This window comes from Abramis brama (assembly GCF_963993115.1).
Source record: "Abramis brama genome assembly, chromosome: 11".
Taxonomy (NCBI): Eukaryota; Metazoa; Chordata; class Actinopteri; order Cypriniformes; family Leuciscidae; genus Abramis; species Abramis brama.
The window spans coordinates 39593919-39621280 of NC_139973.1; the positions used below are offsets into that span (position 1 = coordinate 39593919).

Here is a 27362-nt window from a genome sequence, read left to right on the forward strand (position 1 = left end):
CTAATCATTGTTCCTCACCTCCTCTTCCTCCATCTCCGTCAGGATGGTTGCCAGATCTTTGCCCTGTATTTCCTCCTTCAGTAGCATCAGTTTCTGCTCAAACTCAGACAGCAGCTGCAGTGTTTGTTCTTCTGAGTCTGGAGACAGCTGCGGTGTCGGACCCTTCATCTGCCAGAGACCAAGAGGAATGCTCAGACATTTCAAGCATGCATCGTTTGAATGTAAAAACATTTCCTTAATCACTAACTACAGAGAAAACATCCCTGGACACTTTTTACTGAATTTTTCTTATGCAGTTTCTACTCAATTTTACAGAAAAAAAAAAAAAACATTCTAATACACTACCTACCCTATGTATCAGTCTCCGACGCGCGTTCACGAGAGCACCACGACGTATGTGTGTGTGTGTGTCTGTGGTGATGACGCAGCAGCTGGCGTTCTGACATATAACCTACAAGCAGAGGAAGATGCACGCAGGTTGCGCATGCGCCGTGGTGCTCTCATGAACGCGCGTTGGAGACTGATACATAATATCAACTGTGTACATCAAAAAACACATGGCCGTTCCTGGTCAAGAGCTTTCCAAGTTCACAAACCAGTGATCACTGGTGCAAAATGGAAATCAGAGTGCCCAAGATAAAGAAGTATAATGGGAAAAAAAGTTTAAAACACATACAGTATGCCAAGTTCTTAGATATACTGTATGTAATCTTTGTATCCGTGTTGATTTCATATGGCTTTTATGTTCAACAAGAAGTTTAAATTTAACAAATGTCATGTGGTGTAACCATCAAGTAAAAACTAATAGCATATTTTCTTTATACCTTGATGAATGATAAAATATATTTTTCAAGCTAAAAATAATTTGTAAAAATATCAAGTAGGATTTTTTATTGAGGAGGGGTTTTTTTTACCATATAAATACTGTACCCTGAAATGTGTGACTTCACGCCCCAAAAAGCTTAATTCAGATATTGGATACATGTATGGAAGCCCATTTCCGCCATAAAGCAATAATTATGAGATAAGAAGTCAATTATGGCATAAAAAATTTAAATGATCAAGAAAAGTCATAAGTATTACAAAGCATTGAAATTATGAGATAAAAAGTCATTTATGGCATAAAAAATTAAATTGTCAGGAAAAGTCACAATTACAAAAAGTTTAAATTAAAATATAAAAAGTCAATTAAAACATAAAAAGATCAAATTAAAACAAAAAGTTATAGAAAAAAAAATCATAATTGTGACAAAACATTTAGACTTTTTATCTCATAATTATAACTTGGTATTTCACCAAAGCATGATTTTTTTCTTATGTGGCAGAAATGAGATTCCATGGTGATATGAGCTAGTGTCTCACCATCAAAAGAGTCCTGTTTCTGGTCCTCATGGAACTGAATGCATGTGTTGTACTGGGGTAGTTCCCTTTCGAGAGGTCTCTCGTATTGCTTAAGGCTAGGCTAGCTTACGCTATGGGAAAACTCCTTTTCTCGAGAATATTGAAGCCAAATCTTTAAAACGCAGTGCAGCTGCACAGCATACACAGATGAACGGCGAGTACGGTCATTAGCTGTGCTGCGGCAACTGCACGAATCTATGGCGAGGCGGCTCAGACGCACAAACCAATTCCAGGTTATAAAACCTCATAAATGTGGACGGCGAGTAATCAGCAATATTTTAAAATTTATACGATGTTTAATAGGGAGCCAGTGCAGTGTTGACAGAACCGGGCTAATATGGTCATACTTCCTGGTTCTGGTAAGAACTCTAGCAGCTGCGTTTTGGACCAGCTGTAATTTGTTTATTAAGCGTGCAGGGCAACCATCCATAATAGCATTACAATAATCTAGCCTTGAGGTCATGAACGCATGGACTAATTGTTCCGCATTTGTCATTGAGAGCATATGGCGTAATTTAGATATATTTTTAAGATGGAAAAATGCGGTTTTACAGATACTAGACACGTGGTGACTTTCAAATGAAAGATTGGTATCAAAGAGCACACCCAGGTTCCTAACCGACGACGAAGACTTGACAGAGCAGACATCAAGTGTTAGACAGTATTCTAGGTTATTATGTGAGGACAATTTTTGTCCAATAATTAGAATCTCTGTTTTTTCAGAATTTAGTAGTAGGAAATTACTAGTCATCCAATTTTTTATATCACCTATGCATTCCGTTAATTTTGTGAATTGGTTCCTAATGATATCTCCCAAGGGTAGCATGCACAGAGTGAACAGCAACGGTCCTAGTACTGAGCCTTGTGGTACGCCATACTGAACTTGTGATCGATGAGACATCTCTTCATTTACTGCTACAGACTGATAACGGTCAGATAAGTATGATTTAAACCATGCTAATGCAATTCCACTAATGCCAACATAATTTTCGAGTCTATTTAAAAGAATGTTGTGGTCAATAGTGTCAAATGCAGCACTAAGATTTAGTAACACTAATAGAGAGATACAACCACGATCGGATGATAAGAGCAAATCATTTGTAACTCTAATGAGAGCTGTCTCAGTACTATAGTACGGTCTAAATCCTGACTAAAAATCATCGCGGATATCATTTCTTTCTAAAAAGGAACATAGCTGTGAGGATACTGCTTTTTCTAGTATCTTTGACAGAAAAGGTAGATTCGAGATCGGTCTGTAACTGACTAATTCTGTAGGATCAAGTTGCGTTTTTTAACAAGCGGTTTAATCATAGCCAGCTTAAAAGTTTTTGGTACGTATCCTAATGACAAATATGAATTAATGATATTAAGAAGAGGATCTATGACCTCTGGAAGCATCTCTTTCAGTAGCTTAGTCAGTATAGGGTCTAACATACATGTTGTCGATTTAGAGGATTTAACGAGTTTAACGTATTCTTCCTCTTCTATAGCAATTAATGATTCTGTCGCAATATCGAGTTCTTCTAAGCTATCTGGGATGCTGAGATGATGAAACTGATCAGGAAGATTATTAATAAAGCAATCTTTAGTGGCAGAAGTGATAGGTCTAACATATTTGTAACACGGAGTCGGCTTTGCAGCCTTGGCTAAATGAAGTTTACACGAGACTGGATAATGATCTGAGAGGTGTTTGGTGTTTTAAGCCCCCAACGGCGCCTTCCAGGCAGCGAGGGGATGGGTAGGTTTAAGGTTGAGTGTAGGGTTAGCCACCATTGAGCGATCTGAGATGTCATCGCTCTGCTGCAGAATTTCAACGGCATCAACATTGATTCCATGTGATGATATTAGATCTAGGGTATGATTACGACAATGAGTAGGTCCTGACACATGTTGTCTAACTCCAATAGAGTAAAGAATGTCTTTAAATGACAGTCCCAATGCATCTTTTTGTTATCTACATGTATATTAAAATCACCAACAATTATGACTTTATCTGCAACCAGTACTAACTCTGATAGAAAGTCAGCAAATTCTTTGATAAAGTCTGTATGGTGCCCTGGTGGCCTGTGTACAGTAGCCAGCACAAATCTCAAACGTGATTTATCATTTACACTATATATTGCTATATTAAGCACCAACACTTCAAAAGAATTATATTTGAAACTAAACTTCTTAGTAATTCTAAAAATGGTATACTCGGTTTTTTTGCAAGAGCTCTTGAACGCGGGAGTTCAAGAGAGTGGGCGATTTACATGTGCTATCAGTGAGCGCGTCCTGCCTTGAGGTTGGGCCTAACGACTCCAGAGCCGTCCTCAAGCCAAGACATGGTTGCAGCTGCACTGCGTTTTAAAGATTTGGCTTTAATATTCACGAGAAAAGGAGTTTTCCCATAGCGTAAGCTAGCCTTACGCAATACTCGTTCCCTCATCTCAGGGAACCGAGGTTACGTTAGTAACCGAGACGAGGGAACTGCAAAGGGGCATGAAATAAACAACACATTAGTAATATTAGTCAGCATTATTTTACAACTTCCAAAAAAGTAAAATATGACATATATTCCTAAAATAAACAAAACAGTCAATGTTTCACTAGTTACAAATCTTCAACAAGCCAAAGTACAATAACAGCAACTTGACTAATCATTGTTCCTCACCTCCTCTTCCTCTATCTCCTTCAGGATGGTTGCCAGATCTTTGCCCTGTATTTCCTCCTTCAGTAGCATCAGTTTCTGCTCAAACTCAGACAGCAGCTGCAGTGTTTGCTCTTCTGAGTCTGGAGACAGCTGCGGTGTCGGACCCTTCATCTGCCAGAGACCAAGAGGAATGCTCAGACATTTCATGCATGCATCGTTTGAATGTCAAAACATTTCCTTAATCACTAACTACAGAGAAAACATCCCTGGACACTTTTTAGTGTTTTTTTCTTATGCAGTTTCTACTCAATTTTACAAAAAAAAAAAAAATTCTAATACACTACCTATACTATGTATCAGTCTCCGACGCGTGTTGACTGAATAAAGTTGACATTTTGTTTTTTTCTGGCGCACAAAAAGTATTCTCATCGCTTCATAAAATTGGGGATTAGGGACTTTTACGGGCTTTTCCCAAATCACGACCTCGACGTCCGGGTTAGCGGTAGCACAAGCCATCAGGCAATTGTTATTTAAATAAACTCCTGATGTACTCACAAACTTTCCAATGCCTCGTTTTATGAGTACAGAACCTATTTGTACTACTGTAGAAGTTTGGTACCATTCCGGGCATTATTAGTGGGGTAATCTACGAGATAAAACCTTGGGTCCATTAGCGCCATTCGGCTGATATCTCTAAATAAGCTTTAACTTTAATAATGTTTGACCAAGAGAAAAAAGGCTTCAGGGGGCTTGAGGTCATGGTGCAAAGGACCCTAGGTTGAATTTACTCCGAACCACCCTTTAAAAAAGTTCAGTTAAAACAGCTCAAACATGCATTTTAGTCTGGGACTCGGCTTTAGCCTTGTCTGTGAAACCAGGGGGTTTATGTATTTGACAAGATTCATTAGTACCAGTGGTATGTGCTGAAGTTTGTCACTGAGGTGCTTCACTCCTGCTTTGACAGTGTTGAGTGTATGTTTGAGTCCGTCCAGACGATCTTTAGCTGCATCACGGCGCTGCTGCGCCTGCTCCACCTGCTGCTGAAGCTCACAAACCTGCAGAGAGCTGACCGAGGACAATAATGTTGTTACTATTCAGTCACAATAACAGAGCATGTGAAGTGATATCATAGCACTATTATTCACACTGTCTACAATGTCTGCTCTTACCTTGAGAGTTCAGTTTCTTGAATATTTCATATACTCAAGCTGAGTTTGAAGTGCATCCCTCTCTTCCCTTAGTTGAAGCAGAATTCTCTCATTTTCTGCCTTCATCTTCTCCAAATATTCCTGTGTATTTCTCTGAGAGATAAACTGGCGCAATATTTCCTATTAGAAAAGAAATCAGGAATACACATTGCTTAACACAAGAACAGAATTAACATTAGTTAACAAGGAGTAATCTATATACACTTGAAGGGGGGATTGGAATCCACTGCTGCTTCAATGTAATGAGTGATTATAATCTCGGTATTAGTCAATATTTTTCCTTCTAAATATCAAATGAGTTGAATGACTTCTCTGGGGATTTAACTTTGTTATAGAAGTTACCAGTGTGATTACTGAAATGTTCTTTTCATGTATTCTTTAATGTCTGTGTTTGATATCGGAATGCAGTAACAGTGCTTGCTCATTTAGCCCGGCTTCCAGAAATGAAATATGGATTGTTTAGTGTTTGAGAAAGGTCTTCAACGTGTTAAAACATACAGGGGTCATTGAAGCCAGTAGTTAGACTAAAGTGTAGCTGTCCTTGAGAGAAAGAACGCATTATCTTGATGTTTTGAGAGGACTCTCCTGTTTATAGTTAGAGCCTGGCCAAATCCAACCAAATCATTAGTGTGTGTTAGTCTTCTTGGTTACAGGTTAAGGAACCACTGGCATTATTGGAGATTGATTGAGTTATTGTTCTGGACATGCTGGCACCCAGCAATGCAGATCTAACTTCAGGGTCCGAGTGTCAGCGGCATAATCGATAGAGATATGCTTCCGTCTATATGTATATGTGTGGAAAATTACTATGTTTATCTATTTCTTAGCCAATCAGAAACTGCAACCTGAATAAAGGACGTAGCTTAGACCTTGGTGAAAGGTATAACTGCTGTCTGTGTGTGTGTGTGTGTGTGTGTGTGTGTGTGTGTGTGTGTGGTGTAGGGTAACTGCTGTGATCTTTGTAACTGTAAGAGGGGCGGCCTACAAACTCCTGTGTGAGTCTTGAAGCTGAACTTCTGCTGATGAAACTGCAAACTATCTTCAATAAAACTTTTCTTTAATTTATTATAACTAGTGCAAAATGCCCATCCAAAATCAGTTTTTGAGTGTGTTTTTAGTAATTGTTGGCTTGGTGTGTTTGAGTGCTCATCTATCTATGATTTCAAACTCGACAGGTGTCTTGCTACGGGCACAAGTAAGTGCAGTGCCAAGTTTGACGTTGTTTGGATGAGAAATGCAAAAGATATCGTTAAATATATCATTTTTAGAAGGTTGTGGTTTAAAAATAAACATTCTGACATAAACACTCTGTCAGCTACACTGTTTACTTCTGAATATTATAGTTTGGTTCCAGAACGTGATAAATCCATTTTGATTAATTTGAGTAAAAATGTGTTTTCTTTACCAAGAAAGTGGCAAGATGAAAACCACTATTTTCTGTTTCAAACTTTCACATAGCATCTTTAGGTTATAATAACATAAAAAATTCAAATCCAGATTTTGATTTTCAAAGATTTATTATAAAAACGGATTATTTTTTCCCAAAAATGCAATAAATTCATGACACTTTTTTTTCCAAAATGCAATTAATCCATTGAATCAATATAAAAGTTATTTTTTATCATATTGAAACTGTTGAAATCAGCCATCGCTAAGAAATATCTCCTGAACTTTTTTGTTCAGCGATCAGCTCACAAAAACTGATTTTGCACGGGCACTCTGCACTGCTCCCTGAATCAACGCGCTTATTCATTTGTGGATGTAAACTGAATCTATAAGTCAGCTATGCTGTTTACTTCTGAATATTATATTTCATTCTGGTGTGCTTAACGTTATCGCTGCTGTGTAATAGTAGCCTATGCTATTCACCAACTAAACATATCCTATTCAATGCGTTCACAGTCTCTTTCACGGCCATCATTTGTAGTAGCCTATTCACAAACTGTTTGCTCAAGCATTTTCTCTGAGTTCACGTTGTTCTTTCTACCATGCACAAATAAAAATGTCACTGAACTTTTGCTGTGTAATTGTAACAATGTGCACTCAAACACCAAACCAACAATTACTAAAAACACACTTAAAAACTTATTTTGCACGGGCATTTTGCACTAGTTTTGATTAATTTGAGTAAAAATGTGTTTTCTTTACCAAGAAAGTGGCAAGATGAAAACCACTATTTTCTGTTTCAAACTTTCACATAGCATCTTTAGGTTATAATAACATAAAAATATTCAAATACAGATTTGGATTTTCAAAGATCTATTAGAAAAACGGATTATTTTCCCCCAAAAATGCAATAAATTCATGACACTTTTTTTCCAAAATGCTATCATATTGAAACTATTGAAATCAGCCATCACTAAGAAATATCTCCTGAACTTTTTTGACGGCAATCAGCTCACAAAAACTGATTTTGCACGGGCACTCTGCACTGCTCCCTGAATCAACGTGCTTATTCATTTGTGGATGTAAACTGAATCTATAAGTCAGCTATGCTGTTTACTTCTGAATATTATATTTCATTCTGGTGCGCTTAACGTTATCGCTACTGTGTAATAGTAGCCTATGCTATTCACCAACTAAACATATTCTATTCAGTGCGTTCACACAGTGTCTTTCACGGCCATCATTTGTAGTAGCCTATTCACAAACTGTTTGCTCAAGCTTTTTCTCGGAGTTCACTGTTTGCTTTCTACCATGCACAAATAAAAATGTCACTGAACTTTTGCTGTGTAATTGTAACAACTAGTGCAAAATGCCCGTGCAAAATCATTTTTTAAGTGTGTTTTTAGTCATTGTTGGTTTGGTGTTTGAGTGCACATTGTTACAATTACACAGCAAAAGTTCAGTGACATTTTTATTTGTGCATGGTAGAAAGCACAACTAACGGTTGAATTAACGGTTCAATTGTCGAGTTCACGCGCGTGATCATAGGTAACTAAACCTATGCACGTGAACTACTCGACAATCGATTACTATGGACTTCGACCGAAAACAGGATGTAAATACAGGTATGAGCGCTGGCTGAAATAACATCATTTTTATTCATATCTTTCAAATATACTGCAGTCAGATTCACCCGTGTTCACTCTGAAGGAATCACTCACATGGCTGGGCACTTGTAATGACACATCAAGGATGTTAAGAGGCTAAAAGCAGGTTTAAAACTTGCCCTATTGAAGTCAACAGGGTGCAAATTTTAAAAAGAGGATAACACGGTATTGTCTCTGTCTCTGTCACTCCAAATTTACCAAAAAATTAGCTCAATGTTAAAACTGACCGGAGTTCTCCACTGCTTTTTTCTGTGAGGGTCAAAAGCCAGAGCGGCTAGAGTGGCAAAAGCCAGTGTGTGCTTCTTTTACCGATATATTTACCGATATCTTTTGCATTTCTAATCCAAACAATGTCAAACTTGGCACTGCACTTACTCGTGCCTGTAGCGAGACACCTGTCGAGTTTGAAATCCATCGGACTAACGGTTCGAGAGATATGCGAATAACAGACATACACACATACAGACAGACACACGAATAACAGATATGCGAATAACAGACAGACACACATACAGACAGACACACGAATAACAGATATGCGAATAACAGACAGACACACATACAGACAGACACACGAATAACAGATATGCGAATAACAGACAGACACACAGGCAGACAGACGTTTCTGTAATTTATAGATAGATTCTGACTCCGGGGTCTTCTTTCAAACATCTGGTCCTTGTGTCCTAAACTGTTACCCCCTAACACACTGAAAACAGTTGAATGTTGTGTTGTGTGTCCTCACCCATGGGTCTGTGACTCCAGTGACCTCTTTAAGTTGTTCGAAAGCTTCCTTATAAGGAGAGATGGCCTCCACTTCTCCTGCGCTGGCCTCGCTGCTCAGCTCGTCGGGGAGCTATTTTTCAACACTGATAATAATAAGAAAGGTTACTTGAGCACCAAATCCATATTAGAATGATTTCTGAAGAATCATGTGACATTGAAGACTGTATATGATGCTGAAAATATAGCTTTGCATCACAGGCATAAATTAGAAATAGAAAACAGTTATTTTAAATTGTAATAACATATTTCGCAACATTACTTTATTTCTCATCAAATAAATGCAGCTTTGGTGAGCATAAAATACTTTACAATATCGTAATTATTCCAAGCTTTTGACCGGTAGTGTATATACTTATAAATAGTTGAATTGTCTATTTTATTTGTGTGTTGTGAGCTTTGCAGCATGCTAACACAAAGCTCTATTAACATCAATTGCGAGTCCAGTCTCCTGTGGACTTCACATGAGAAGTGCTATTAGTATGACACACATATCTTTATGCTTATTAGAGTATTACATTGATAGCTGATGTGTAATCGATGATGCTCGCTCTTTTCTCTGCCTGAGCAGTCCTCTCCTCCTCCTGCTTCATCTCCTCCTCCTCGTGCTTCATCTCCTCCTCCTCCTGCTTCATCTCCTCCTCCTCGTGCTTCATCTCCTCCTCCTCGTGCTTCATCTCCTCCTCCTCCTGCTTCATTTCATCTCGCTCTCTGCGCACTCTGTGCACCTGCTCCTCCTGAAGCTGCAGCTCAGCCTGGAAACACACACACACACACACACACACATTAATGAACTGAGGCATTTATAGAGCGCTTTATTATGCACTACTGTACACCCAAAGCACTCTACAATCAGATCGGGGGTCTCCCCTTAACCACCACTAGGGTGCAGCATCCACTGTCAGAACAATGGCGCCAGTGCGCTCGCCACACACCAGCTATAGGTGGAGAGGAGAGAGAGAGAGATAAAGCCAATTGAAAGCATGAGGATTCTTATTAGTAGGCCATGATTGATAAAAGCCAATGGTGGGAGTTTGGGCAGGACACCGGAGTTACACCCCTACTCTTTACGAGAAGCATTACTAGCACAACCTTTACAATGGCACACTTACACGTATGCTTGCTTTATTATTATTTTTATCATTTATTAAATGCTTTGTCTTTACCATGGCTGCATCCTTTGAGAAGTGAGCGTCACTGTTGATGACCTTCTGTTCGTTGAGCACTTGTGTCTGCCGCTGGATCTCTGCCTCCATCCTGTCCAGCTGTGGCTGAAACGTAAGACTTTCTTCCTGAAGAAACAAATATAATCATAAATGTTTATTTACCATGCTGTTCAAAAGATTGGGGTCGCTAAGAGTTTTAATCTTAAAGGGATTGTTCACCCAAATTCTGTCATCATTTACTCACCCTCATGTGGCTCCCAAACCCATAAGACTTTCGTTCATCTTCGGAACACAAATGAAGATATTTTTCTGTCCCTCCACTGACAGCCTATGCAACTACCACTTTCAAGCCCCAGAAAGGGAGTAATGGCGCTTTTCATGTTTGTTTTTTTCGCAAACAAAGCACTCTTTAATATTTTTAATAGATTACTTTAATGATGTCTATACTACCTTTCTGGGGCTTGAAAGTGGTAGTTGCGTAGCTGTCAATGGAGGGACAGAAAGCTCTCAGATTTCATTAAAAAAATCTTCATTTGTGTTTCGAAGATGAAGAGTAATTAATAATGACAGAATTTTCAATTTTGGCTGAACTAACCCTTCAATGAAAGAAGTCTCTTATGCTCACCCGTACAATAACTGTTTTCTATTTTAATCTATTTTATTATGTAATTTTTTCCTGTGATCAAAGCTGAATTATCAGCAGCCATTCCTCTTCCGTGTCACATGATCCTTCCGAAATCATTCTAACTAGTGCAAAATGCCCGTGCAAAATCAGTTTTTAAGTGTGTTTTTAGTAATTGTTGGTTTGGTGTGTTTGAGTGCACATTGTTACAATTACACAGCAAAAGTTCAGTGACATTTTTATTTGTGCATGGTAGAACGTGAACTCCGAGAAAACGCTATGCTTGAGCAAACAGTTTGTGAATAGGCTACTACAAATGATGCCCATGAAAGAGACTGTGTGAACGCATTGAATAGGATATGTTTAGTTGGTGAATAACATAGGCTACTATTACACAGCAGCGATAACGTTAAGCGCACCAGAATGAAATATAATATTCAGAAGTAAACAGCATAGCTGACTTGTAGATTCAGTTTACATCCACAAATGAATAAGTGCGTTGATTCAGGGAGCAGTGCAAAGTGCCCGTGCAAAATCAGTTTTTGTGAGCTGATCGCTGAACAAAAAAGTTCAAGAGATATTTCTTAGCGATGGCTGATTTCAACAGTTTCAATATGATAATTAAAGCTGCAAGCAGCGATGAAAAGGGCCCTCGCACCCCTGCCACTGCCACCCAGCGCCTTTAGTAAAGGCCTTAAGATTACACTCACCAAATTTGAAGAGGATCAGATCAAAACTGTAGGAAGAGTTCGTTAAAGTACTACATCAGCAAATGGCAAAACTGCAAAAAATCTGAGAGGAAGTTCAAAATAGCTGACTTCCTGTTGTGTTTAGGGCTGCGCTCCAAGAGACTTTTTTGTAGGTATTGGGTCATTACATGTATGTACCAAATTTCATACCTGTACGTGAAACGTAGAGCCGGGGCAAAATGTAGGGGCAATAATTAAGCCATTTTGCCCCACCCAATTTTGAAAACCACATCACACGTAAATTTTCACCACTTCTGAAGCGTGTGCAAAGTTTCATGATTTTTCGAGCACGTTTTGTATTTGCCACACTTCCTGCTACCAGCAGGTGGCGCTATTGCTATAACCAAATATGAGCATGGTCATGTGTTCAGGACAGGACTCTTATCAAACATGTGAAGTTTGGGGTAGATAGGCCTATTTCACAAAATGGCGACCGAGACCGGAAGTAGGGTAGCGATACTTCCGGTCGCGCCGCCGCCCGCTACGATCGCTATTCATTCTCAAAATGGACTGTGAACAGCTTGTTTTCTCTGTCATTAATATATCTGACAAAAGTAAGAATAGCAGATGTTGTCCGTTTTGTTGATAGTTTTCAGGGAGCTGTGACAAGATCGAAATTGGACAAAGGTTACAAATTATTCTTGACGTTTGCTTACATAAAAAAAAGATCCATTAATTTAAATGGCATGACACTTGATGACTAAGCTCACACTTACTATAGCTAAACAAAATAAATAAATAAATTGAAATGATGTCTGATTGTGGGCTATGTTTGAAATCTAGTGACTTTTGTTCAAATTTCATGTTATTAAGTGTTAGTTTATCCCGGAGATTGCAGCAATCTTCCACTAGTGACTAGATTATGGCTAATTTTTCATGTTACCACCATGAATGAAACTAAACATTTTACATCTTTACAGTGAATTTGACCTAAAGTTGGTAGTAGGTCTAATAATGAAATTAAGGCAAATAATTAAAAAATGGTTAGACTAAAAACATGAATGAAGTGAGTGATATTTCATGTTTTAAAACATCATGATGTTACAAAATCACATTTTACTGTCGGGTCCCCTTATGAAAAGAAAATATATTTCCCTATATATGAATGATCAATATATTAAATGGTTTAACAGTACTATGAAAATATACAGAATAATATATTGTGTTAATATTACAATATATTGAATAATACATTAAAAAAATCATATATTTAAAAACGTGAGACAATATATTTACTAATATATCATAATGTATGTAATTTTATATTCAGTAATACACTTCATAATATATATACAGGGATTAAAGTGCTCAGTCGCTACGAGAGTGTACGACGGATTTCCGTCAATATCAGGGTTCCCCCTGTCCTTATGTCTTAAATTCACTTTTCATAATTTTAAGGCTGTAAATATTCTTACATTTCTCAAATAGTGTAATAAATGTCTTAATTTTAGTTTGAATGGGAAGGACGAGGCTTTAGGCTATTCACCCTGCTTAGGGGGATGTGATCAAAGCCTGGAGTGGAGCAAAAGCATGTTCCTCTCTGCACTCTAAGCGTTCTGTTATTACTCCGCTCCTGATCCACTCCGGGTTTCCCAGTCCCGCTCACGGAAAAACTGCTCCAGCGCTTTTTCAACGTTTCGTCACAAGGAAAGCTGTGAAATTATAAATAGGGTTGTTTCTTCTATGAGTGCAAACATAAAAATGTACGCAACAGGACTGGCCGCTTTTAGTCTCCGCATTTGTCCTCCGACTGCTACTGCTAGCGCTTTCACCGGAAAAGAGTTTACCCTACTTCCGGTCTCGGCGGCCATTTTTGTGAAATAGGCCTATTGGACATTGAATGCCTGAGTTACTGCAGGCTGTCTGTGGTTGCCTAGCAACATCGGAACTGCAAGCAATATTGACAGAGAACTTATCTGATCATGCATATATCACCAGAAGGCCGAAATTAAGTGAACATTTGTCAGGCTGCCGAGGGCACACCCTTCGACGAAAACTCAAGATCTTCGCAATTTAACGTTGCAAAGGCCTTCAGATTACACTCACCAAATTTGAAGAGGATCAGATCAAATCTGTAGGAGGAGTTCGTTAAAGTACAACATCAGGAAATTTTGAAAAATGCCCAAAATCCAGGAGGAAGTTCAAAATAGCTCACTTCCTGTTGTGTTTAGGGCTATGCTCCAAGATACTTTTTTTGTAGGTATTGGGTCATTACATGTATGTACCAAATTTCATACCTGTACGTGAAACCAGGAGCCGGGGCAAAATGTGGGGGCAATAATTTACCGAATTTGCCCCCCCCAATTTTGAAAACCATATCACACGTAAATTTTCACCACTTCTGAAGCGTGTGCAAAGTTTCATGAGTTTTCGAGCATGTTTAGGCCCTCTAAAAAGCGATTCACTTTGCAGAAGAATAATAATAAATATAGCTGCGAGCAGCGATTGTGGGCGGCTTATATATAAATATAAATGTAACAAGAATATATATATATATATATATATATATATATATATATATATATATATATAAGACAGAAAATATTACTTGTCTTACCTTATTCTGATTTTATGATACACTCAAAATATTCCACAACAAATCCTTTAAATGTAATGTAAAAATAAAAACAAAAGTAAGCAGTGTTGGGCTCACGTTACCCTCTCATTAGAATGAAAATGTTTCAACATTTGCCATGTATTTGGATGCTAAACTATTCTTTATTATAGGCTTTGTACTTCATTTGTGTTCCAATATCGACGGAAAAAATCATCCTCCTCATACGCGCAAAAATTTGCTTGGAAACATCACAGTGGAGCGGTGCTTACCGTGAATGGTACAAATTGTACTACTGACTATTTAAACAGAGCAGTGTAATTTTTATGTTAGGTTGACTATTTTATTAATATATTTTATTAAGACTATAATGAACAGGCTGTGATGTCAAGATTGCAATGCTGGAATGTGTGTGTGTGTGTGTGGCGCAGGCGTGGGCGCGTTCGAACAGTAGAGACATAAAAACATAGGCTATTCCGTAATTTTTTTCATACAGGACATTATTCAAACTGCAAAGTGTTAACTTATATTTGTGTACAGTCGCAATAAAACACAACATTGTGCTTTTGTAAAATAAATTCAAGCAATCCGCCCCCCGAAAGGCGCTAATTGTAAAATTTAACTAAAATCACTGCATTCTTTGAAAACGCTCGCTCAGCTCCACACCATTATCAATGTCTGTGCAGACGAACATATTTTACTTTCATTTTTAAGTAAGCGATTCAAAAGCCCCCAGCGGTGTCACACGTCGATTAACCGGTGGTAAAATATTCTCACTGTCACATACCTAGTATATTTTTATATAGATACAATAGGCCTACCTGATTTTGAACACAAGAGGGCAGTATAGCACTATAAATGACTTGATTTTTTTATTTTTATTTTATTTCGTATTTTTAAACTTAGAATAAAATTAGAATAAAATTATTTTTAAAAAAAGAATAAAATGGGTTTAGTTGTGACATTTGTATAGTTTTATATAGAAATAAATGGTGTATAATTACATTTTTAGAATATATGAGGCTTTTAGTGTTTCCTTTGTGGACATTACTTTAATCCCTCACTATAGCAAAACCGTTTGAGATGTTTATTATCCGTTCACAATTTAGCATCTTTAATGTATTTTCATCATGTTGAAAAAGTTTGGTGTGAATAAAATAAACCACTTAGGAAGAATAGCTAAAAACGAAAAAGTCTGAAATATCCCAAAAATCCACATTCAAACCAAAATATCTGACACCCTGTTGGTCATAGCTAATAACTGTAAATTAGAAAGTTGTCCGGCTCGATGAGACCAATATATGTACTGATTTTTGTAACTGTTGGTAAAACTAACCCCCCCACTTTTGTCAAAAGCATGTTGAAAGTGACACACTTCCTGCTGCCAATTGGTGGCGCTATAACTTTGACTCACAATAGTTACATCCATCTGATCGGCCTCTTACCACGAACACACTGTTGAAGTTTCAAGATCAGTTAATGTATGCAGAAGTTATAACACTTCGTGTTTCTCTTTTCTCGCCATAAATTCGTTTCCTTGCCACGGCCAAACCGTTCAAGATATCAAAAATTCGTCCGCAATTTAACATCCTCAATGTCTTGACTTCATGCACACCGAGTTTAGTGGGGATGGGATGAATTCTCTAGGAGGAGTACTTCACATTCCACAGCAAGCGTTTTCCAAACAACCCATAATAGCCGACTTCCTGTTGGGCTGGCGTGAAACTTGACAGAGGGAAAGTTGTTCGGCCCGACGAGATCTATATGTGTACCGAGTTTCATATTAATTCATGCAAGCGTGTTTGATATATGGACCAAGTTTTCAGACCCCTTTCAAGGGGGCGCTGTCAAGCCCCCCTGCCACGCCCGTTTCTGAAACTTTTCACATGTCTACTGGCTAATAAGTGTTATGTGTCTGTCGAGTTTCATCCAATTTCAAGCATGCTAAGAGTCTCAAACGCATCCGAAAAGAATATTAAAGTTTGATGCGTTGCCACGGAAACAGTATCTAAGATATCAAGAATCCTTTCACAGGTCTACATCTGCCTTGTGTCTACATTATACACATAAAATTTGAAGCAAATCGGGTAAAAGTAAGAGGGTGAATTCAAAGCATTTTGAAAGTGACAAACTTACTGCTGCCAGTTGGTGGCGCTATAACTTTGACTCACAATAGTTAAATCCATGTGATCGGCCTCTTACAACGAACACACTGCTGAAGTTTCATCAAGATCAGTCAATGTATGCAGAAGTTATAACACATTTCCTGTGTCCCTTATTCGCCATAAATTCGTTTCCTCGCCACGGCCAAACCGTTTGAGATATCAAAAATCCGTCCGCAATTTAGCATCCTCAATGCCTTGTCTTCATGCTGACCGAGTTTGGTTGCGATTGGACGAATTTTCTAGGAGGAGTATTTCAAATTCCAGAGGATGCGTTTTTCAAACAACCCATAATAGTTGACTTCCTGTTGGGCTTTTGTAAAACTTAGAGCACGAAAGTTGTTCGGCCCGATGAGATCTATATGTGTACTGAGTTTCATATTATTATATGCAAGCGTGTTTGATTTATGGACCAAGTTTTCGAACACCATTCCAGGGGGCGCTGTCGAGCCCCCCTGCCACGCCCGGGTACCAGCTTCAGTCCGGCCCTGATGGCCGCAGGTTCTGACGTGTGTGCAAAATTTCAAGAGTTTTTGAGCATGTTAAGGGTCCCAAAAGTGGCAAAAAGGCAAAAAAATAAATAAATATAGCTGCGAGCAGCGATTGCGGGCCCAAGCCGGTGGCACCGCCACCCTGGTGCCTTTAGTTACACTAAAGCCACCGGGGTGGCGGTGTCACCGGCTTGGGCCCTCCATCGCTGCTCGCAGCTATATTTATATATATATATATATATATATATATATATATATATATATATATATATATATATATATATATATATATGTATATATGCCAGTTGGTGGCGCTATAACTTTGACTCACAATAGTTACATCCATCTGATCGGCCTCTTACCACGAACACACTGCTGAAGTTTCATCAAGATCAGTTAACGTATGCAGAAGTTATATTACTTCGTGTTTCTCTTTTCTCGCCATTGTTTCCTCGCCACGGCCAAACCGTTCGAGATATCAAAAATCCGTCCGGAATTTATCATCCTCAATGTCTTGACTTCATGCTGACCGAGTTTGGAGGCGATTGGATGAATTCTCTAGGATGAGTACATCAAATTCCACAGCATGCGTTTTTCAAACAACCCATAATAGCCGACTTCCTGTTGGGCGGAGCTAATAACTTAGAGTGCGGACGTTGTTCGGCCCGATGAGATCTATATGTGTACCGAGTTTCATATTAATTCATGCAAGCGTGTTTGATATATGGACCAAGTTTTCAGACCGTGTCCAAGGGGGCGCTGTTGAGGTACCAGCTTCAGCCCGGCTCTGATGACCGTGGGTTCTGACCTGTGTGGAAAGTTTCAAGAGTTTTTGAGCACGTTAAGGGCCCCAAAAGCCCCTGAAACCTTGAAAAACAAAGATTAAATGGAATAGACAAATCCCCCTCCACACACACACAGACACACAGAGAGAGAGAGAAAATTCTCCAGAAAATCCACATTCAAACCAAAATATCTGACTTCCTGTGGGTCTGAGGTAATGACTGTAAATTAGAAAGTTGTCCTGCTTGATGAGAACAATACACCTACCAAGTTTTGTGATTCTAGGAAAAACTAAGCCCCCATTTTTGACTAAAGGTGGCGCTACTGAGCCATTCCACCACGCCCGTTTCTGAAACTTTGCACATGTCTACTGGATAATAAATGTGATGTGTCTGTCGAGTTTCATGCATTTTCAAGCATGTGAAGAGTCTCAAAAGCATCCGAAAAGAATATTAAAGTTTGATGCGTTGCCACGGCAACAGTATCTAAGATATCAATAATCCTTTCACAGGTCTACATCTGCCGTGTGTCTACATTATACACATAAAGTTAAGCAAATCGGGTAAAAATAAGAGAGTGATTTCAAAGCATTTTGAAAGTGAAAAACTTCCTGCAGCCAGTTGGTGGCGCTATAACTTTGACTCACAATAGTCACATCCATGTGATCGGCCTCTTACATCGAACACACTGCGGAAGTTTCATCAAGATCAGATAATGTATGCACAAGTTATAACACACTTCCTGTGTCCCATTATTCGCCATAAATTCATTTCCTCGCCACGGCCAAACCGTTCAAGATATCAAAAATCTGTTCGCAAGAATTCATCCTCAATGTCTTGACTTCATTCACACCGAGATTGGTGGTGATCGGATGAATTCCCTAGGAGGAGTATTTCACATTCCATTGTATGCGTTTTCCAAACAACGTATAATAACCAATTTCCTGTTGGGCTTTTGTAAAACTTAGAGCACGAAAGTTGTTCGGCCCGATGAGATCTATATTGTGTACTGAGTTTCATATTATTACATGCAAGCGTGTTTGATTTATGGACCAAGTTTTCGGACCCCATTCCAGGGGGCGCTGTTGAGCCCCCCTGCCACGCCCCGGTACCAGCTTCAGCCCGGCCCTGATAGCCGCAGGTTCTGACATGTGTGCAAAATTTCAAGAGTTTTTGAGCATGTTAAGGGTCCCAAAAGTGGCAAAAAGGCAATGAAAAAAAAAAATGAAAAAAAAATAAAAAAATAAATAAATCCTTACGGAAACAATAGGGCCTTCGCCCTTTCAGGGCTTGGGCCCTAATAAACGGAGCAAAAACAATAGGGTCCTCTCACCATCGGTGCTCGGGCCCTAATAAATAACTTTTATATTGATTTAATGGATTAATTGCATTTTGGGGAAAAAAAGTGTCATGAATTTATTGCATTTTTGGGGAAAAATAATCCGTTTTTATAATAAATCTTTGAAAAACAATATCTGGATTTGAATTTTTTATGTTATTATAACCTAAAGATGCTATGTGAAAGTTTGAAACAGAAAATAGTGGTTTTCATCTTGCCACTTTCTTGGTAAAGAAAACACATTTTTACTCAAATTAATCAAAATGGATTTATCACGTTCTGGAACCAAACTATAATATTCAGAAGTAAACAGTGTAGCTGACAGAGTGTTTATGTCAGAATGTTTATTTTTAAACCACAACCTTCTAAAAATGATATATTTAACGATATCTTTTGCATTTCTCATCCAAACAACGTCAACCTTGCACTGAACTTACTTGTGCCCGTAGCAAGACACCTGTCGAATTTGAAATCCATCGGACTAACGGTTCGAGAGATATGCGAGTAACAGACATACACACAGACAGACAGACAGACGTTTCTGTAATTTATAGAGAGATATGCTGCTCAGAAAAACCTTTCTTATTATAATAAGAATATATTTTGAATGGTATGGACGAGTGTCATTGGATACATTGGATTGCTTAAATCAGTGGTTCCCAATCCTGGTCCTGGGGACCCACAGCTCTGCACATTTTATATGTCTCCTTTATCTGACACACCCAGTTCAGTTCATAGAGCTCTTTCCTAACGAGATGATGATCTGAATCAGGTGTGTTAAATGAGGTAGACATACAAACTGTGCAGAGCAGTGGGTCCCCAGGACCAGGATTGGGAACCACTGGCTTAAATCTTCCCCATCACATATATGAGGTATCATATTGTAATACACATCTGTGTGGGTTTATGTGTTTGTGCTGTGTCAGTCTGTACATGAATCCAGTTCATCTGTTCTTTCTCAGTTTTTTTCTTTTCTCTAGTTGGTCCTTCACTTTGAGGTAACCTCGCATTACGTTCTCTGCTTCATTATGTTTCAGTTGCACTTTCTGCAGGAATGAAGAAGGAAGAATGACCACTTAGGGAAACTTATGGCAGAGATCCCTTCTTTACTCTAATTCTCATTATGATGTGCAAAAAAATCTTATTCTCGTGAATTGTTTAGATTGTATAATAATAATGGTGATAATAAAACTGTGGGCATGGTTTTGGCCAGGACAATTTTCATTTATTTTTTATTTTTATTACAGTAAGGAGAAATTGGGACAAAAATGATTTGACTGGAAAAAAGGCTCAATATTCTTACTGCTTTTTTTCCTTTCGACAAACGCTGCTAGTGTGAAAGCAAAACGCTCGTGTCCTGCTCCCGCTCACCATATGCACTGCTCCTGCGCTGCTTACGCTCTGCTAATGCGTGCAGTGTGAAACCGGCGTTAGATTCGTTTTCGCTGCGCTAACAGGATCGCCCCCGCCTGCGCTTTTAATCGGCGAACCCAGAACGGATCACATACGGATCCGCACTTCGGACGCGCCTTAACATGTGCCCCGCCTCCTGACGCACTGTCACCTCGCGGACTCGCTACAGACGCTGGGCGGACCCGCTGACCAAACGCGCCTAATTTCAACTGTCGCCATCGTCACAGAATCATTCTCCGCTCTGTGGAAAGCTACAACCGGCAGGTCGACAAGCACGGAACACGGTAAGAATGGTTAAAACATGCTTTATTTGTACAGTTAACGTTACTTAGCCTGTAACATTACCGTTCATACCGTTCAACATACCGATGATTTTATTTCTGAAATGACTGTGGCAAACCAAGTTAGCAAATTGTCATTAGCGTAGATTTGAGTAAAAATGTATTTGATAATTAATAACTTTGAGTAAAAAGCTATTTGGATGGTATATTCTTTCTCTCTGGGAGGTTAGGTGATTTAATTAACGTTAGCTGTCCGGATTTTTATCACACCCCGAGCGCGTAGGCTATTTTCTCCCCTCCAGTAACGTTAAAATGTCAGGCGAGATATGATCATGTTAGGCCTAACGTTACCTAACTTACTTTTTTTCACTGAATTTCTGGTATAACATGTCCATTTTTGTTTACATTTTGACAGTTCCACCTCCCCATGTAATGTTGTTTCAAAAAAATAATTAATATTATATGATACTGTGTGTGTGACACTGTGTGTGTGTGTGTGTGTGTGTTCTGTTGCAGCTTACAGTTTGTTCAAGTGCCACCAGTCTTATTTTGGAGTTTCATCTTTTCCTGACATCAGAGTAAAGTAAGATTTAATACTGTTCCAACTTGATTTAGCCAGATATGTTGTCAAATACTGACACTGGTCCACACTACAGCGTTTAAATTGTCAAGGCTTAAAAATTTGCAAATTATCAACTTGAAGATGCAGCACTGGCCCAATGGGGCAGGTGAAGGTTTCTGCAACTGGCCCAAGTGTCTTTCACGCTGGCCCTGGGCCATCAGGCAGTCCTTATTGTCGAGCCCTGCTGTATAATTATTTTTGAAAACACTAAAAATTTTGGTTATTTTCCACAACTCACTAGTTGCAATGTGTATTTTGTGTTTCTGTTACGTTTCTTTTAGATAAAATGAATAGAAAAACTGTACCTGTCTCCAGCTCCACCTTAAGACAGCAAGTTCTTCAGCAACTTCACTGTAAGTTTACAGTTCATTGTTGATTCAATTGAGTTCAATAAGGCCACATTTATACTGCAGGTCTTGATGCCCAATTCTGATTTGTTGACCATATCTGAATTTCTTTTATTTTTTGGACCAGCTTCTTTAATTTAAAAGTGACCCATATGCAATTACACCATGCACTTGGTGAAATAACCCAAGGTAGACATACTGACCTGTTCTTGAAACAGGAAGTTAAATTTATCTGGTGCTGTTTGTTACTTCCTTCTCGTTTAAGGATGTTTGGTGCCACAAAATTGGTACAGTGATGGAGTTACCTATTGGCCAAACTACAAAAATGATGAGAGAGTGAACGGGGCAGTGAAAAATTCTGAGGAACCTGGACCTGACTGGAAAAAATATGATGCCAGAGTTATTAAATCATGTGGTATGCTATTTTCTTTTTAAATCTAAATGGCTTTTGTAAGCAAATATCAAAGTATTTTGCTAATATGTTATATGGGAAGAAAATCCTTTTAATTACATTCTCATATTGTTCTGTTGTCTATAGTTTTGTTCTTTTTTACTCTATTAATTTGAAGGTCTACTGAAGTTTAACATGTAGGCTATTTATTTTTTAGATGACTACTTTGTGGCACAACAGCTCTTGAAGAAAGCTCTAAATTGCAACACATCAGATCTACAGTCTGAAGAGGAAGAGGAGGAGATTCGGCCAAAAAGAAGGCCAAAGCCGATGTTAGTATACGTATATTATCCTTTATATTTTACATTAACTTTTTGGCCTCTATATTTTCTCAAAAACATAATTTAGTGTTATGATATGATGAACCCGACAACCACCACACGTAAAGCCAGCTGAAATAGAGTTAAATGGAGAGTATGTTTTCTGGTTTCTCAGAGAAACCATTCTCAACCAATTACATTGATTTACAACTTAAGTTCTTAGGCCAGTGAAAATGTTTATGTAATTACATGTACATTTATGCATTTGGCAGACGTTTTTATCCAAAGCAACTTACATTGCATTTTAAGGTACACATTTACATTCCTATCAGTTCTTGCTTCCCCTGGGAACTGAACCCATGACCTTAGCATTGCAAGCACCAACACTCTACTGTTTGAGCTAAAGGAAGGCTTTACATTTATTATTATTATTATTATTATTATTATTATTATTATTAATAAGAGTAATTAATAAGATGTTTACTGCTTGTTTTTTTCCACCCTAATTTATAGTCATTTCTTGGGAGACTCTGATGAGAGCGAGGAGGAAGATGCTCATAAAAAGAGAGGCAAACTTTTAACACATCCATCAGCTCCTGTTATCGCACCACCACCTTTTATCCTAAGTAGCGGCACAGCTGCTCCACCTCCACCCATTTCTCCGCCTCACTGTTTACAGAGACCAGCATGAGAGCAAACCCCTTCTGCAAGCAGGGTCTACAGACCTACCTGGCGGGGGGGAAGATGTGGATCAGACCGTATTGCCTGCTCTGGTGAGCAATACCTCATTAGATACAAGACTCAAATAGAGTTTATTTTGTCAGCTTTTTTATTTTTATGCATGCTTAGTCCTGTGTCAAATGTACTATTTAACTTTTATCATATTTAGTCAACCTTATCCTGTTTTTGTTTAGTTCTTTTTTTAGTCAACTAAACTTATGGGCATTTTAATCTAGTTTTATTCAATGAAAACCTTTTTTTTTTTTGTCACGCTGTATAATGGTTAAAATTATAATCACTTAATAATTTTAGTTGAGCTTCTGTTTGTGCCAAATTCTTTAAGGATTCTATTAAAATCTGTAGTTTTCTTATGTCTCATTAGAACTACAGAAACGCGACCCAATCTTACATAGCGTGGTTATAGCAGATAAAGGACCGCAAAGCGGAGGCAGAAGTGCCTTTCACTCTGTTACGACTTGACATTATTTTAAGTTAAAAAAAGAATTATGTCTATCCTCTAAAAAACAACAACCTGGTAGCTTCAATGTGATTTCATGACATGTAATGAAAATCTGCTTATGTATTACAGGTGCTGTGAGAAAGAGTCATGTCTCCCGTGCCGCCACCGATGACGACATTACAAAACATGTAATCCCGTGGTTCAACCTGGCATCAGATAGGGGAAGCTCAAGGAGCTGGAGCCCCTGTCAGCAAACCTTGACCCAAAATTAGTGAAAAAAAATACTTTATCATTTTAGTGTAATGTTTTTCACTAAATAAAATGATGTTCTTGGTGCAATTTATGGTTGATTTCATTTTTTCTGTAATGTCTATTCAATGTATACATGAATAAAACTATTAAAAAAAATAGTAAATACATTTATAGTCTGTAATAACCTATTTTGTTATTGTTAGTTGGCTAAAAATTATCAATGTTTAATGATTTCATGTTTTATTCATTAAGGCAGATACATTAATAACTATTCAAGCTTTTATAGAGCAATCCAGTCTATCTAATGTTCGTCCACCATTAGATTTTAAATATATCTGTAGCTATAGTTTTGGCCAGATAATCAGGCAGTGTGGGGAAAAAAGTGGCATTGCAGACGGAATTTTATGAACGGGTCCAAAACGGACCCGGGCCGGATACGATGCTCATATGACCGGGTCCAAAACGGACCCGGAGCGGATATGCGGCTCATTCGCGGATCCAAAGCGAAGCCGGGGCGGATGTACTCATTTATGTACGGATACGCAAAGGGACCGCAGCGGTGTCGGACCGGATCCGCGAGCCGCCACTGCGGCGTATCCGGCGCGGTGTGCAAGTGGACGCAGTTTCGGATCCGTTTTCTGGATCCGTTCCGGAGTTCACTGTACCTCCGCGGCGGATGCGTTTCGTAGTCAGTTTGCTGTCTGGGGCGGAGGCGCGGGCGCGGAGGGGGGGGGGGGGGGGTATCCATATAGTTATCTAAGTCAGTCACACCTCGACTTTCTTCCAAATAACGCACATTTCATATAAATACAGGCTTCTATATTTCCTGCACATTTTTGTTTTTCTGAATTGTCTGAATGGCTAATAAAAATAGGTAATACAAAACGATTACTTGGTCACCACCACCAAAGTGAATTGGTTTAGTCTTGACTTCTTGTCGTGACTCGTCGTGAGTGACAGTTGGTATGGGGGGGATCAGGGGAAATCTGTTGATTGCATAGACTGTAAAAAATAGGTTGGTTGTCGATGTCGAGTGCCAAATAAGAGATGGACAAGAAAGGTCAAAGCCATCAGGTGCCCAAGGGGGTCTCGCCCAGGGTGTAATTCATTCAATGTCAGGGCTGCCAACTTTTGAGTTTTGCTTGGAGTGAGATTGTTACAATGTTTACATTGTACAATGACTGGTAGGATACAGTTTTTATTATTGCTTGACAAAAATTTCAAGATTTCAATTCCATTCTTGTGATTTGATTCCGATTTTGATTCAATATTGACTAATTTGGATACATGTTTATTTTAAATTTTACTTAAAAAAATAATATCACCTAATGCTGTAAACATAGAGGGCCCAATCTGCTGGTATTATTAAAGGTTAAAAATAAATTAAATTAAATATAATGCAGTTTTTGTTATAATAACAATTATTTAATGACATAAGTAAAAAATATAATAAATATGTAATATAGTGCTCAGCAAAATCTCCTCTAGCTATTTTTTCTATTCAGTTAACATGATATGGTCATTAAATGGCTTTCCTGAGGTAAATGTAACGTTATGTGACATAATTGTTCTCCTGCTGTTATATTGACCTCTTTCCGTGGTTGAAAAACACTAATTGGTCGATATTATGTATACTTTCGGTAAGTTGTACTGCATCTTTAAATAAAAAAGTAACAGATGATCGGTTCACGTGCACTTGAACTGAGGCGCTCAGCGATCTGTCACGTCACATTTACCAGCGCCAAACGTATTTTTGTCTGAATTTCGTAATAAAATTGACGAAAACTAAGAGCTGAGAATTAGTTCAATATTAAAAGTAGGTAGCCTACCTCTTTGCTCCGCAATTTTTCTGTGCGTGAGAAAATGGATGTGTGGCGTGAGAGCGTGTGAAAAGTGTCAATTGCGTGAGTCTCACGCTCAATGCGTGAGAGTTGGCAGCCCTGCAATGTAGAACCGCCACTGCATAAAAACATTAAAAACAAGTAGGGCAATAACATAACCCATTGCAAACTCAAAGTGTCAGCTCTATTAGAAATAATTTCGATCGAATTGAAAGGGGTGCTTTATCGAGAGAACATGTAAACACTTGATCGATTGAAAACCGAAACTGAAAAGACGACGTATGACGCGCTGAACGAGCTGTTCTCCTGATGAATAAAGTGTCATATAGCCTAAATGAGTGTCCTGTCATTCTATAATTCTCCTTTCACTCAACATCTGTGAAGTAGAGCAGGACAAAGGCTCACCAGTCCTTTCAGATTCTCATCCACAGCACGGCGCCGCACAACGGTTCATGTTCATAGTTTTCAAATTATGACCAGAATTGGATAAAAATTAAGTCTGCTGTTTAAAACAAATCACAAACCAATGTATGAGAATGGTTATTAAGCAACAACAGTGGGGAAACTTTGTATATTTGCGCAGTGTGCGCATGTCAAAAAATCTATTCCGATTTGAATCGTTTGACTTATAAACGCGCACATCAACCCGATCATGTTTCACAACACGATGTTTAGCGTTCATGTAAACTACATTCAGATTCATCAGTCGGAATGAATTCAGTCCGAATGAAACAAAAGTTGTGCATGTAAACATCCAGTCTCTGTGGAGATGCCAGTTATGGTGGTCTTTCTTGGATGGTTGGATGCATGATAGGCTAATGTAGAAAAAAAAATTATTCCTTTTTCATTAAGGGAAATCATCTTGTCTCAGTAACAAATTTGACTGTTAAATCATGAAGACTGTTTTTTTCCTCACCCTTTTGTATTTATTACATTGCATACTTACTGTTCAGGGGTGACAGATTGATAAGCAGACATGGTATTTATGACTGGATGTAACTTTTTATGCTTTGCGGTAAAATGGCTCTCCTACTGACTTTGTAGACTACTATCAGTGCGGCTCTCATGAAAAAAATAGTGAAGACCACTATCTGTACTGTATTTTTTTACTTTAACTGACAGATTCCGGTAAAAAAAAACACAACACGGGAGTGGGAGGGAATAGGAGTCATTCTTCTGGGATTGGGACGGGATTGGATGTTTTTTCGTGGGATTGGGACGGGACAGGATTTTTTTGTGGGAGTGGGACGGGAGAGGTTTGAAAATCCACTCCCGTGTCACCCTCTATCACACACCTCCTTCTCCAGCACCGTCTGAGCTGACTGCACAACAAAAATTACTGTCAACCACAACTGATATGCAGGTGATTCTGTAACCACGGGCAATTTACCTGGATAGTACAAGTAAAAGAAGTGACAAAAGGTTTTTACTGATATAAAGGTTCATTTAACCCCACCTTAACAGACATGTTCCTGAAAGATGCATTCTCCATCCCACGGTCTTGAAAAACATCCTTGATTACTTGTTCCTCTCCCTGGACAACCAAGATATGCATCAAATACAGCTATAACATGACTTAAATGATATGGATATGTTTTAACATTACATGTGTGTGTGTGTGTGTGTGTGTGTGTGTGTGTGTGTGTGTTTATAATGTCTGACCTCAGCCAGTTTCTTGAGCAGGTTTTCATTCTCATGTCTCACCTGAAGGATGGTTTCTCTGTTCTTCTCCATGACAGACTGAGAGCTTTCGAAATACGCGATTCTGTCTCT

General features: G+C 38.6%; 2 protein-coding genes and 1 long non-coding RNA gene across 6 annotated transcripts in view; 2 read left to right on the forward strand and 1 right to left on the reverse strand.

Annotated features, from left to right (window-relative positions):
* LOC311092688 (outer dynein arm-docking complex subunit 3-like) lies at window positions 1-27323 on the reverse strand (the record flags this gene model as incomplete). The annotated part of the gene is made up of 10 exons (XM_084129600.1): window positions 1-246; window positions 4055-4204; window positions 4945-5098; window positions 5237-5361; window positions 9040-9150; window positions 9596-9832; window positions 10244-10369; window positions 26885-26911; window positions 27046-27123; window positions 27252-27323. The coding sequence occupies 10 exons, from the start codon at window positions 27321-27323 to the stop codon at window positions 1-3; spliced, it is 1326 nt and encodes a 441-aa protein (XP_083985726.1).
* chchd6b (coiled-coil-helix-coiled-coil-helix domain containing 6b) overlaps window positions 1-27362 on the forward strand; it is a 160339-nt gene that overhangs the window by 26365 nt on the left and 106612 nt on the right. The gene's annotated exons all lie outside the window — the stretch shown is intronic.
* On the forward strand, window positions 20431-23823 carry LOC311092282. 4 transcript variants are annotated; one of them, XR_014608222.1, is made up of 7 exons: window positions 20431-20639; window positions 21153-21219; window positions 21540-21611; window positions 21871-22020; window positions 22246-22328; window positions 22830-23089; window positions 23626-23823. It is a non-coding gene; the product is annotated as an uncharacterized lncRNA (long non-coding RNA). The 4 variants fall into 4 exon arrangements; XR_014608223.1 differs by lacking the exon at window positions 23626-23823 and having other exon boundaries at window positions 22214-22328; window positions 22830-23281; XR_014608224.1 differs by lacking the exon at window positions 23626-23823 and having other exon boundaries at window positions 22830-23281.